This window comes from Phascolarctos cinereus, unplaced genomic scaffold (assembly GCF_003287225.1).
Source record: "Phascolarctos cinereus isolate Bilbo 61053 unplaced genomic scaffold, phaCin_HiC Scaffold_2;HRSCAF=192, whole genome shotgun sequence".
NCBI classification, from domain to species: Eukaryota; Metazoa; Chordata; class Mammalia; order Diprotodontia; family Phascolarctidae; genus Phascolarctos; species Phascolarctos cinereus.
In genome coordinates, this window is record NW_027555625.1 from 299265007 (window position 1) to 299279356 (window position 14350).

Here is a 14350-nt window from a genome sequence, read left to right on the forward strand (position 1 = left end):
GGCAAAAGGCTTCTTCCCTGCCACCACTACATGATTTCTAGTCTCTGTCTTTAGCCCTGCTTACTTATCCCCTTCTGTTCTTCCACTTTGTCCTATGAAGAACTCCAAATTTATAATTAACAAACTTTCCTTTATCTTAAACCTCACCTTCTCATACTCCTTCCGTTATTTTTTACTCACACTCTGGTATTGACCCAGTATGCACTTTCTGTCATAACCCCCAAAACATAACTGCCATTTCCAGACCTCCTTTCTATATCCATCCTTTAGCATCCTTTTTCCCTTTGAAATCTACATATATTACCTTATCTATTCCAGGTTGTAGATATCTACATGGTTCACAGTCATATGTTCCACACTAACCCTTGTATTTATGCTTGGAGGTTTCATTAGATGTGTTATGTCCCTTGCTGCCCTCCCATTTCCAGTTACCTAGGTTCCTGTGAGCTATACTTTGACCTCAGCTACATGTGGGGAGGGTCACACCCTTAATCTCAACATTCCCTCTAAGTGTTCTGCCCTCGTGATCAAATGAGATAATGTGCATAAAGTGTTTTACAAACTTTAAAGTGCTATGGAAATGTGAGCTATTATTGTGATTCAGAAGTCTGACCACAACCCCCTCTCCTTCCATCTCTCTACACCTATTGTTTATCTTCACTAAATTCTAGTAACTCCACCCATCCCTCTTTAGTATATTACCCTGACTCTGGCCTTATTTTGCCCTGCTTATAGTCTTAACCCAATATTTTACCACTTCAGCTATCTATCTCCTTGCTCATGATTCTCTTTCCCATTTGCCATAACCCATCTCTGCATTATCCCCATCATCCATCTTAACTCTCAAAGGCATGATGCTGAATGGCGTGGAAAGTCACAACTGTTCAGACTAGGTCTGCTATAAATTTGTTATCTAATTTCAGCCCCTCTTGACTGCTAGCTACACAGCAATCCTTTTATTTTCCCTAATTGACTTTCATGCTTTCCACTGTGGCTGTTCCAAACCTCTTCTTTTCTCAATTCCTCTCTCTCTCTTTTTCCAGCACAGGACCTCACCTCTTACTTTACTGGGAATATAGATGCTGTTCATCACAAATTCTCACCTCCCTTAGTCTACATGTTAAAGCCCCTCAACATCATCCTCTGTTTTCTCCTCCTTTGCTTTAATCTGTCACCAAGATAAACCTTTACAGTTGTGCTCTTGATCCCATACCTTTGTAAATCCTCTGAGAGCTTGTCCTTTTAATCTTTCTCCTCCCTCCCTCATTTCTGTGAGCTTTCCTGCTGCCTACAAACATGTCTAAATATACCCTGTAATTTGAAAAATAATTTGACTCTCCATATTCTCAAGCTACCATCCTATATCTCTCCTGCCTTTCAGAGCCAAACAGTATTTCCCCTCCACCCATTTCTTAATCCCATGTAGTCTGTTTTTCTATTTTACCAACCAACCAAAACCACTTTCTACAAAGTGGCCAACAATCTCTTAAATAGTCACTATGAAGGTCTTTTCTTCTTCCTCGTCCTTGATTTCTTACCATCATTTGACATGATTGACCTTCCTCCTGGATACTTCTCTTGCCTAGGCTTTCAGGATACTGCTTTCACCTGGTTCTTAGTCTCCATTGTTGGATCATCATCCACACCCTTGTGTGGGTCTGCCCCAGGGTTCTGTCTTGAGCTGCCTTCTCTTGCTGTAGAATATCTCTTAGTCATCTCATCAGCCCTGCTGGATTTGATTACCACCTCTCTAGTACTGCAGACCTATATATCTAGTCCATCTCCTGAGCCCCAGTTTTGTATCACAGACAACTTATTTTTTTTTAAATATGAATTTATTTATTTTTAGTTTTCAACATTTACTTCCACAAGTTTTTGAGTTCTAAATTTTCGCCCCATCTCACCCCTCCTCCCACCCCAAGATGGCATGCATTCTGAATATCCCTTCCCCTAGTCTGTCCTCTCTTCTATCTCTCCCCACTTCTCTTATCCCCTTCCCCTTCTATTTTCCTGTAGGGCAGGATAGACTTATGTACCCCATTTCCTGTATTTCTTATTTCCCAGTAGCATGTGAAAACTTTTTTTTTTAAACATATGTTTTTAAAACTTTAGGTTTCAAATTTTCTCTCTTCCTCCTTCCCCATCCACCCTCACTGAAAAGGCAAACAACTCAATATAGGTTGTACATGTGCAGTTATGTAAAACACTTCCATAGTAGACATGTTGTGAAAAACTAACTCTATTTCCCTTAATCCTATCCTGCCCTCCCATTTATTCTATTCTTTCTTTTGACCCTGTCCTTCCTCAGAAGTATTTCCTTCTGATTACCCCCTTTCCCAATCTGCCCTCCTCTCTATCATCCCCCTGCTCTCTTGTCCCCTTCTCCCCCTATTTTCCTGTAGGGTAAGACAGATTTCCATACCCAATTGAATGTGTATGTTATTCCCTCCTTAAGCCAAATCCTATGAGAATAAGATTCACTCATTCCCTCTCACCTTCCCCTGTTTCCCCTCCACTGTAAGAGACTTTTCTTTTCTGTTTTTTTTGTGAGATAATTTACCCCATTCTACCTCTCTTTCTTCTTCTCCGAGTATCATCCTCTCTCATCCCTTAATTTTATTCTCCAGATATGACCCCTTAATCTTCAACTCACCCTGTGCCCTCTATCTATCTATCTATATATACATACATATAATTTTTTTCCTTCAACTACCCTAATACTGACAAAGTTCTCATGAGTTATAAATATCATCTTTCCATGCAGGAATGTAAACAGTTCAATCTTAATAAGTCTCTTATGATTTCTCTTTCCTGTTTACCTCTTCATGTTCCACTTGAGTCCTGTATTTGAAAGTCAAATTTTCTATTCAGCTCTGGTCTTTTCATCAGGAATGCTTGAAAGTCCTCTATTTCACTGAATGACCATTTTTTCCCCTGAAGGATTATACTCAGTTTTGCTGGGTAGGTGATTCTTGGTTGTAATCCTATCTCCTTTGCCCTCTGGAATATTATATTCCATGCCCTGCGGTCCTTTAATGTAGAAGCTGCTAAATCTTGTGTTATCCTGATTGTGTTTCCACAGTACTTGAATTGTTTCCTTCTGGCAGCTTGTAATATTTTCTCCTTGACCTGGGAACTCTGGAATTTGGCTATAATATTCCTAGGAGTTTTCCTTTGGGGATCTCTTTCAGGAGGAGATCTGTGGATTCTTTCAATTTCTATTTTGCCCTCTGGTTCTATATCAGGGCAGTTTTCCTTGATAATTTCTTGAAAGATGATGTCTAGGCTCTTTTTTTGATCATGGCTTTCAGATAGTCCAATAATTTTTAAATTCTCTCCTGGATCTATTTTCCAGGTCAGTTTTTCCAATGAGATATTTCACATTGTTTTCTAATTTTTCATTCTTTTGGATTTGTTTTACAATGTCTTGATTTCTCATAAAGTCACTAGCTTCCAATTGCTCTATCCTGATTTTTAAGGAAGTATTTTCTTCAGTAATCTTTTGGACTTCCTTTTCCATTTGGCCAATTTTTCTTTTTAGGGCATTTTTCTCCTCATTGGCTTTTTGGACCTCTTTTGCCATTTGGGTTAGGCTATTTTTTAAGGTGTTATTTTCTTCAGTATTTTTTGGGTCTCCTTTAGCAAGCTGTTGACTTGTTTTTCATGATTTTCTTGCATCACTCTCATTTCTCTTCCCAGTTTTTCCTCTACTTCCCTTACTTGCTTCTCAAAATCCCTTTTGAGCTCTTCCAAGGCCTGGACTGATTCATATTTTTCTTGGAGGCTTTGGATGTAGGAGCTTTGACTTTGTTGTCTTCTTCTGGTTGTATATTTTGATCTTCTTTTTCACCAAAGTAAGATAATATAGTCTGACTCTTTTTGTGCTGCTTGCTCATGATCCAGCCAATTACTTGAGTTTTAAACTCTTTGTTAAGGTAAGAGTCTGCTTCCAATGTGGAGAGTGTACTGTCCCAAGCTTTAGGGGTTTGTACAGCTGTTTTCAGAGATACTTGTAGGGACCTGTAAATTTTCAGTTCTTCCAAGGTGGTATGATAAGGGTGAGGTGTTTACTCCTTTCCTGGCCTGTGACCACAAGTATTCCTTTCTGTCCTGTAACTGTGAGGAGGGGTTCCTCTCCACAGCCACTACAAGCTCCACCAAGCCAGCACTCCTCCTCACCTCAGCAACGCTGCCCAGAACTGTGACCCAGATCCAGACATGGGCAAAGCAAGAGATTCCTGCCTCAGCACTGGCAAAGAGATCCCTGCAATCCCTCTCTGATCAGCCACTGGATTCCCCCTCAGTCTGTGGGCTGGAAGCTCAGGAAGCAGCTGCCCCCCCCCCGCCACGCTCTTGGGGAATGGAGCTGAAACCCCGCCTTCCTCTCTGACCACTGACAGAAACAGACTTTTCCCACTGACCTTCTAAGTTGTCTTTGGCATTAGTGGATTGAGGAGTCTGGAAACCTCCACAGCTGCCTGAGATTCAGTCCTCTGAGGCCTGCTCCAGGTTTGCTGCGGCCTGCCCGCCCATGCCGCGCTGTGCTGCGCTCCCAGCCCGGCGCGATACACCTTTCTGATCAATCATCCAGGTTGTCTTGGGCTGGAAATTTGTTTCACTCTGTCTTTTTGTGGGTTTTGCTGCATCAGAATTTATTTAGAGCCATTTTTTATGAGTATTTGGAGGGGTTTGGGGGAGAGCTCAAGCAAGTCACTGCTTTCACTCCAACATCTTGGCTCCATGCCCCACAGACAACTTATTAACCTCTCTACCTGGATGTCCCATGGACATCCTCAAATCTGTCTAAAATAGAGATCATTGACTTCTCCCTTACCTCAAATGTTGGGTTTTCCAAACTTCTCTATATCTGTTGAAGGCATCACCATCTTTCCAGATCCCCAGGTTCATAATTATATTTCCCTTGTCCCTTCACCCCCAATAATGCTGTGTGTTTTCTTTTTTTTTTTTATTGTTTTTGTTTGTTTGTTTGTTTTAGGCAGTTGGGGTTAAGTGACTTGCCCAGGGTCATACAGCTAGTAAGTGTCAAGTGTTTGTTCTGAGGCCGGATTTGAAGTCAAGTACTCCTGACTTCAGGGCCAGTACTCTATCCACTGTGCCACCTAGCTGCCCCTGCTGTGTCTTTTCTATTATATCTCCTTAACATCCTTAGTGATTGTTCCTTTTTCGCCCCTTATAAGATCTTAGTTTAGGTCTTCATTACCTCTCACTTCCAGCTTTCAGTTTTTTCCTTCTTCAGTCCATCCTGCACACAGTCCAGAATAGTCTTCCTAAAGTATAAGTCTAGCTATATCATTTCCCTGATCAAGAAACTCTTGTGGCTTCCTCCTGTCTCCTCAGTAATACAAACTACAAACAATACATATTCCCCATCTTGTCAGGTAAGGCCTTTCACAAAACCTGGCTCCAGACTTGTTTATTTAGACTTGTATTCTCATCTGTACTGATGTGTTCCAGCCAAACTGACCTATTTGTTATCCCTACACTTGGCAATCTATCTCCCTCCTTGGTGCTTTTGCACGGTCTGTGCCCGTTTCTAGAATGTGCTCTCTCCTCCAGTCTGCTTCTTAGAATCGCTGTCTTCCTTCAAGGCTCAAGTTATAGGCTCCCTCCTATGGGAAGCCTTCCTTTGCCATCTCCCCTTCTTTTCCTCGGATTATCCTATATAAACTTAACTGTTTATGTGTTACATCCTCCCCCAATAAAGTGTAAGTTCCTTGAGGGCAGGGACTGTTTTCATTTTGTCTTTATATCCCCATCATCCAATCCAGTACCTTTTGCATAATAGGTGCTTAATTAATAATCGTTGGTTTGATTTGTAAGCTACTAGATGACTTTGTTGAATTGAAGTAGATAACATGCAGTTGGATAGCAACCCACTAAATCTGTCACTGCCGATACCTAGAAGAAGCATTTGAAATGGACAGTGACCTGGGCTCAGGGTTAAGTAGGAAGAAGATAGAAAGCTAGATCACCTTTGGGAACTATAGCAGTGCTATCAGATAAATACTGTTAAAAAACATTAGGCAGATTAACATTACTGTGACTGAAATTTGTTGTACCCTGATGTAAACTGTTATATCTTTGGGGATGTTTATTGGGTTGTGTTTGGCATGCCTACTTTGTGTCTGGCCTATAAAAAATTGCCCATTTAGATTCTTTTTTTGTCTGAAATAAACACCAACTCTGTGTCTTTGCACAAAGAATTAGGATTTATTTCTAACTGGCATTCCACAGTGTATTGGATGAAGTAACAATCTGAGCAGACATCCTATATCTGGAGGAAAAAATTGCGTGGTTTATTTTTGTACCTTTTCTACCTGTGAATAAGCTCAAGATTAATAGCAAAAGAGTCTCTGAGATGTGCTTTCTCCACCCTGACAGGTAATTGTTTTTGGAGAAACAGCAAAGGAATTGAGTGATGATTTATACCCACTCTCGAGTGATGAAAGAACGTTGAACGGAGAAGTGGATTGTGTTGATATGGTACAGCTACAAAAAGAAAACCGAGACTTGGAGCAGCAGATCATAGAAAAAAACAAGGTAACAAGGGACCCTTCTCACGATACCAACCTCCACAAATCATTCAGCCAGTCATCATTAAGTGGCAACTGTGAGCCAGGTATTTTACTAATCACTAAGGCTATAACTATAAAAGTGAAACAGACCACACCCTCAAGGAGCTCACGTTCTATCATCGACAGCAATATGTCTACATTTGTATGTACAAAATATATACAAAGTTAATTACAAGGTAATTTGGGGGGTAGGGACAGAGCAAGGCACGAGGAGCTGGGGAATCAGGAAAAACTACATGTAGAGAGAAGCACTTGAGCTGAGCTTTAAAGCAAGCAAAGGATCCTAGATGGTGGTGGTGAGGAGAACTGTACTGCGGACATGGCAGACTGTGTAAGACTGTAAGGAACAGAAGGAAGGCCAGAATACAGAGTGTGTAGAGGGGAATATTGTGTAATGAGCCTGAAAAGAGAGGATACAGCAAGGGGGTAGAGGATTTTAAATGCAAAATTAAGAGTTTTTATTTTATCCTAGATCTAATTGGGTGCTTATTGAGGAGGAGAGTGACATGGTCAGATCTGTGCATTAGGATAATCCCTTTGGCAGTTCTGTGAATTGGAGAGGGAGAAGACGAGGCTGGGTGACCTTAGGTCTAAATCTCTGATGCCATGACATTTGTTCCACAGACTATAAAGCAGCTGCAGCAGAGAATGTTGGAACTCAAGAAGACCCTCCAGAAGGAGCTGGTGAGTGACCATCCAGATGAACTTTCATGACATGGCTGCTTGGGGAGGCAGGGGCAGGAGGGACAGACAAAAGTGTGAATATTTCTTTTCTGGTGCTTTTTCCCTCCTTAGCCACAACAGTCCCATACCTAGACCTTGCCTGTGTACCACACTTTCTGTCAGGCATGTTTGCTTCAGAAGGAGTCTTCTCTTTCCCCAAGAGGCCATAGCTCCCCCTAAAAGGAGCACAGCATAATGGAATAAACCCTAGATTTGAAGTCAGAGGACCTAGGTTTGAATCCCAGTTTTGACCCCTTAACTATATGTGTGGCTTTGAGCTAATCACTTACTTCCTTTTTGGGAGTCCTCAGTTTCCTCTTCTGTAAAATGATAAGAGTTAGGTCCAATGATCTCTAAATCTTTCAGCTCTAAATCTTATGAAATCTTAAGGATCAACTTTCAGTTTGGTCTAACTACTTACTTGCCCGTTTGCAGGTAGGGAGAAGGCATGGGGGGAAGGGCTCAAAACTTGGATTATTTCCATGCTGTCTGAGAAATGTTAAGACACCTGACCTACTTTTCTTAGGAAGGAAGATGGTAGCATATTTCAATGTTTTTCTCCTTTTTTTTTTTCTTTCCAGAAAATTCGGCCTGAAAATGATATCTTTGAAGTTCGGGAGAAACCCAGTCCTGAAGTGCCTACTGCTTCCACAACTGTCACCAATAACTCAGACTTAAATGATTCTCGAGAGATAAATTTTGAATACCTCAAGCACGTGGTTTTAAAATTCATGTCCTGTCGGGAATCAGAGGTAAAAACACTGGTTTCAGTTTGCCCTAGATTTTTATTCCTGTATGAGTTTTCACATTGAGGTCCCCATGCCATCCTATTTCTCTCTGTCCCTTTCCCCTACTTAGGTTTAATAGCTGAATTACAGCTTAGGCAATGATTTATAGCAGCATTTAACATGTTTTCTAAATTTAAGTTCAGCTTTTCTTTTCTCATAATAGTCATAGTAAAATTAAATTTACAAAGTCATTTTGCCACTGAAGTTCTGTGAGTTGGATAGTACTAGTATCATGCCCATTTTACAGCTGAGGAAATTAAGGCTTTGAGAGTTGCAGTGTTCTTATCTCTGTTCACACAACCGATTACCAGAGCTAGGATTTGAACCTGGTTCTTCCAACTGCAAGTTCAGCTCTTTGCTCCATTAGCTCTAGCTGCCTGTGAACTAAAGCTCTAAGAACAGTGAGCTTAGACTCTTAAGGTCCCAGGCAAGCAGCTGCTTTGCCACTGATGAGTTGGGTACCCTTGGTTAAATCACTTCACATCTTTTTTTGTTTTGTTTTGTTTTTTACTTTTTAGTGAGGCAATTGGGGTTAAGTAACTTGCCCAGGGTCACACCGCTAGTAAGTTTCTGAGTTTCTGAGGCTGGGTTTGAACTCACGTCCTCCTGCTCCAAGGCACTGTGCCACCCAGCTGCCCCTACTTCACATCTTTTTTGAACGTTAGTTTCCTCAGCTGTAAATGGGATAAGCACATAATACACATATACATACATGCGTGCATACATTTCAGTCCATATTGGACTAAATATAGCATAATAGTTTTTCCCATATCTAGTTTATAGAACACCCTATAGTAGCCTATAAATAAATCCTAATATGAGAACAACAATGAAAGGGACAGATATTAAGGTAATAGTGATAAAATGAAATAAAACATCTTTTTTTCTGTTTTGAAAGAAATGTTTCTTAAAATTTCACAGGAAAAATATATTTTTTCTTTTTTTTTTTCCTTTTTTTAGGCAATTGGGGTTAAGTGACTTGCCCAGGGTCACACAGCTAGTAAATGTCTAGTGTTTAGTCTGAATCTGCATTTGAACTCAGGTCTTCCTGACTTCAGGGCCGGTGCTCTATCCACTGCGCCACCTAGCTGCCCCCCAAGAAAACTATTTTAATGAAATTTTGTGCATTTTATTTCAGTATATCCCTTTTTTTTCTTTCAATGAGATCTTATTTTAGGGGTCTGACTTTATTGAAAGGTGCCCTGTATTCAGGCCAGTACATTAATAGCTAATAATAATCATGATAACAGCTAGCATTTATATAGCACTTACTATGTGACAGGCACTGTGCTAAGTGCTTTACAATCATTATCTCATTTGATCCTCACAACAACCCTGGGAGGTACGTACTGTGTTTATCCCTATTTTACAGATGAGGAAACTGAGGCAAACAGGTGAAGTGACTTGCCTAGGGTCATGAAGCTAGTGTCTGAAACCTGACTAGAACTCAGGTCTTCCTGACTCCAGGCCTAACGCTCTATCCATTGTACCCCCCAGCTTGTCTTACACAGTACCTTTCACAGTAATACCTATCTCATGAAATTTTTGTGAAGACTAAAAAAGATGTTTGTGCAAATGCTTTGTAACTTACAAGAGCTATATAAATGTTAGCTGCTATTGTTAGTGGTAGTAATGATTACTTTCATTATTACTGTTATGATACCTACACTGACATTTTCCTATCTGTACATTACTGTGTTATGGATGTGTCCCTGGGGTGACAAAGGCTGTTTGGTAGTGCCTGTGCTGTTACAGATACTGGACTGGAAAGGAAACAGATAGAGGCCTAGTGATGGACTGAGAGGCTTATTCCCAAAAAGTCACCCACCAGAGAATAAATCTTTTTTTGGCCACAACAACCCAAGAAGACCATTTGCTTTGATGTGGAGGGGAAATCAACACTGATGAAAGAACAGAATACCCAAAGTAGCATTCGTTTAGTAAACCTAATGGCCATTCATTGCTATTGATAGAAAAGACTACAAGGGTTTAAAAAAAAACTTTTAAGTTTTTGCTGACTTGGAATATCATCTCAAATTTTGACCACAAATTGATTCATAGTAATCTCATCAGGCCATAGGCTAGAAATAAAGGCATGTTCCCACTTCAGCCATTGCCCCATGGCAGTCCTCCTCAGCTGAGTGGGGGACACATCTACTGGAATATCTAGGCAGCTCCTGCACTGCACCTGCCTCCTGTCCCCCGGGTCCTGCCAGCGTGCTGGGCATTCTCCTCGGAGTAAGCAACGTCTCTTCTGTTTCAGGCTTTTCATCTCATTAAAGCTGTGTCTGTGCTACTGAATTTTTCACAAGAGGAAGAAAACATGCTCAAAGAGACCTTGGAGTATAAGGTAGATCTGTTGTTCCTCAGAGCAGTGAAAGAGAAGAAGTCTTAGATGAGAACAGGGGTAAAAATGAACCTTCTGGAATCTTAGGGAGCCAGTGAGAGGTGCTAATATGTATGGTTAAAGATTGAACCTGGAAGAGTAAAAGTAGCAAGCACTTAGAGATTATTTGAGTGGTGACCCCCTCCCTGATAGTGAAGCTTATCTTTTATAACTTATGATTCCTTTCTAATTTTATCAGTCTTATAATCATAGTATCTCACCAGACGAGACTTCAGGTCATCTAGTTCAGCCTTATTTGATGCTTGAAACTTCTCCTTAAATTCCTGCAATAATAGGGAACTTAGCTATGAAAGCAGCTTTCGGTGTTGAGCCCATCTGATTTTTTGAACGGTCTTTCTTCTCAAAATGTACCTATGTGTAATTCTCAGATAATGAAGTAAGGTCTTGTTCTGGGTTATTTCCCCAGACCTATAAGCATTATGCATTATCCAGACTTAGAAATGCTAAGGCAGTTCTTTAAGGGGCTTGTTACCGAGACCCTCAAACAACATAGTATGGTGAGAGGAGCCTTGAATTCAGTTTAAGTCTCAACCTGTTGCTTCAATGTAGGCTGAAGTAGCAGATCTCTAAAGATTCCTTCAAGTCATCCAGTTCCATGCAGATAAAATTCAGTCATCTTAAAGTTTAACCTTTTGTCCTGCTTAGCAGCAAAAGGCATGTGCAGACCAAAGGAACCGGTGACAAATTTCTGTAGAGGATGGATGGCCTTTGTTAATTATTCCATCCTTTTTTCCATAGACTTTATTATCCTAATCATTTGTTGTTCTTCTGTTTAAATGATAGATGTCGTGGTTTGGGTCCAAGCCATCTCCCAGAGGTAGCATTCGGCCATCCATCTCAAATCCCAGGGTGCCATGGTCTTAAAAGAAACCTGAGAATGGAAATTCCATGTGTAGCCACTTTTTCTATGAAAAGAACACAGCACACCAGTCTGGGTGGGTTTTTTAATCACTGTAATTGCAGTATTTTGTACAAGCTTTGAAACATTGTTTACAAGACAAATAATGTTTCGAGCTTCTTTCATTGCAAACTGACAGCCACAAAACAGAGCCAGTTTCAGAGATTGGCCCAGTTTTGAAAGGAAGGGGTCGCTTTCCATGGGCTTTTTGGGGGTGGGATGACAAGTAGCTTCATGGGAAACTCCTCTTTCACATAGTGCTGCTATAAATCCCCACTTTGGGCCCTAGAGGGTTTGCATGTGGACTTCTCTAACCCCCTAGCACTTAAGAGTTGTAATTATTAATGTCTGTCCAGAAGGCTAAATGTCAGTGGACAGCTAGTGCTGTGAGGGGTTAAAGTGACTGATATTAGTGGTACAGGACAACCTGATTCCTCCAAGTTGCATCTTGCTGAATTTCCCAGAGCCCCCATAAGGACTCATGTGTTTTGTAAAGACATCACGAGGCATTTCCCTTCTAGTGGTTTGGATCCCAGGAAGGAGAAAATACTAAAATGTCCTTAATCCCTCCCCACCAGTTCCTGAAGCTAGGTATGTCCTGACTTCAGAATGTGTCAGAAAATAGGATTTATGCCTTGGGGGCTGATATTAGTCAGTGAGGGATATGCAGCTTTCTGGAGGGATCTCGTTTTACTTTTCTTAAAGAAAAAATATTTTAAAAAAGGTGTTAATGCAGTACTGAATATACTCAGTTGCCTTTTTAAACTAGTATATGTCTTGTACAGGTTGCCGGTAAACCATTTTAAAGCATACTTTTTAAAGCCAAATTTGCTTGTAAACATTTCTTCTGTCTTGCAGTCAGTTTACCAGTGTTCTTAGAGAAAAATCAGAGAGGTAAAAGGAAATGCCTTCCATCCTAGATTCTGTCTTTCCCCCTTCAATTCCATAGCACTCTTGGACAATCTCCTGAGAAATCAGTATCAGTATCTTCTTTGTAGCAGAAACCTGGATTTGCTCCCAGTTCTATGCACAATTGAGACTCTGAGCAAACTTTGATATGGTAAGGATAAAATATATTGCCCCTTCTACCCTCAGGCCAGAAGCCCAGTTAGAGATGGAGAACTGCAGCATACCCTCAATTGCCTTGTAGTTTGGAAAAACACTAAGCCTCCACTATGTATAAATAACACTACAGATCGTATGTAACGTATATAGGATTTGCAGAGCTGGCTACCTTGAAATGCTCTGGCTGTAATTGCTAGGACCATTCTATTTACCAACTATTTCTAAGGAAAAATCAACATGTATTCAGCCTAATAGGATCTTAAAATGCATTTGAAAAGATCATTTCAAAACAGTTTGTAGCTTGCTCAAGGCTTCATCCTGGTTAACCAGACTTAAGAACCAGTTGCAGGATTATATATATATGTGAACGTTTCCCAAGCTCTGTTTTCATCAAATGGTTATTTCTTCTTGCCAAATAACAAGGAAGGGAGATGTTTTTCCAGAAAAATAAAGATTTATATTGCTTTGCCTAAGTTCTTCAAGAATGTGCCTGGTATTCCCAAAGAGGGGGACAGCATCACTCTCCCCACAGCTCAGTGTCCATATTCAAGCCTATCCAAGCTGCCTCTCATCCAAGGGGAGGTTTTAAAAGGCTGATAAATTCTTGCAGGTCTGTGAGCTGAAATATTATTTACATTTATAACATGACATGTTTGGAAGCATTTTTTTTTCTGAACAAGAGGCACTCCTACACAGAACTAAGTTTTACTTCTAATACATTCAGCATATGTTCAGCAAATTTGCCCAGGGGAAAGGGAAAGGAACTATTAAGATGAAGTTATGATGGGCAAGTCTGAGCAGCTACATACTCAGTTCAAATAAACACACCCTAGACGGGAGTCATACAGGCCTTGCTCCTTCCTGCCTGAGTCATCTGACCATACCATCTCTCTCCCTTGGTGAAGGTTAATTATATAATTTTTGGGAAGCTACTAACTAGGTCTCTGGGTACTTAAGTATTTTACTGATTTAAGTATATTACTGAACTGATTAAGGATTCCTTGCATGTTGATTTTTAACTTAAGAGCAAGAGTGGTGTAAATATATATTGAGTGATTGACTGGACACTTTGACATGTATAAACAACACAAAAAACCCTACTATAGTAATACATACAGTCCATATGTATAATCCTTTATCTGAGCATTCGCTCTGGGTCTTTCTCTTCATGTTGTAAACATTCATTGTATTATGTAAAACTGTTGAATTCATTTGTGGTGCAATAATTTTTTTTGGATTAAAGCTCTTAAATCTAGGCTGTGGTGGATTTTTGATTTATTTACAATTAATAGGTTTTCAGATGAGCTATTTATTAGCTATGTGACCTTGGACAAATCACTTGACTTTCTTTGGAGCTTGTTCCCTCTCAAAACGAGAATTAGTCTGTGGCCATCCCGTCCTGGTCTAAAAGTTCTGATGTCACCTAATAAAGACAAATATTGGGGAAGTGCTGAGTCCAAATCCTGATTCTGCTACTTTCCCCAAAGTTCCTTGTCCTCTCTGAGCCTCAGTTACCTCATCTGTATTTAAAAAAAAAAATGGGGGGTGGGGCTGACCTTATTAGGTCTCTTAAGTTGCTACAACTTCTCTATGCATCTGACCTCTTACAAAGGAAAGGCAACTTCCTGGTACCGGTAGTATGTTCATACATGATAACCAAAGGGTTGAAGGTTTTTAAGCACAGCTCATTGTTATTACTTTTTATTTTTGTGGCTTTTTGGTGAGGCAGTTGGGGTTAAGTGACTTGATCAGGGTCTCAGGGTCACACAGCTAGTAAGTGTCATGTGTCGATAAGACTGGATTTGAACTCATATCGTCTGACTTCAAGGCCAGAGCTCTATCCACTGTGCCACCTAGCTGCCCCCATTTTTAT

The 14350-nt window shown here is 40.4% G+C and overlaps 1 protein-coding gene and 1 long non-coding RNA gene across 8 annotated transcripts in view; one reads left to right on the top strand and one right to left on the bottom strand.

Annotated features, from left to right (window-relative positions):
- LOC144455918 (uncharacterized) overlaps positions 1-1613 on the bottom strand; it is a 38640-nt gene extending 37027 nt beyond the window's left edge. The window contains exon 1 of the long non-coding RNA XR_013484772.1: positions 1539-1613. This is a non-coding gene — a long non-coding RNA (uncharacterized LOC144455918). The remainder of the gene's footprint in view (positions 1-1538) is intronic.
- The window catches only part of GOLGA1 (golgin A1), a 61735-nt gene extending 48003 nt beyond the window's left edge, over positions 1-13732 (top strand). For all 7 annotated transcript variants that reach the window (XM_020967559.2, XM_020967561.2, XM_020967560.2 and 4 more), the window contains 5 exons: positions 6403-6561; positions 7221-7280; positions 7901-8071; positions 10371-10457; positions 11298-13732. In XM_020967559.2, coding sequence (XP_020823218.1) covers positions 6403-6561; positions 7221-7280; positions 7901-8071; positions 10371-10457; positions 11298-11378 — 558 coding nt within the window. In that variant the 3' untranslated portion in view covers positions 11379-13732. The remainder of the gene's footprint in view (positions 1-6402; positions 6562-7220; positions 7281-7900; positions 8072-10370; positions 10458-11297) is intronic.
- The last annotated feature ends 618 nt before the right edge of the window (positions 13733-14350 follow it).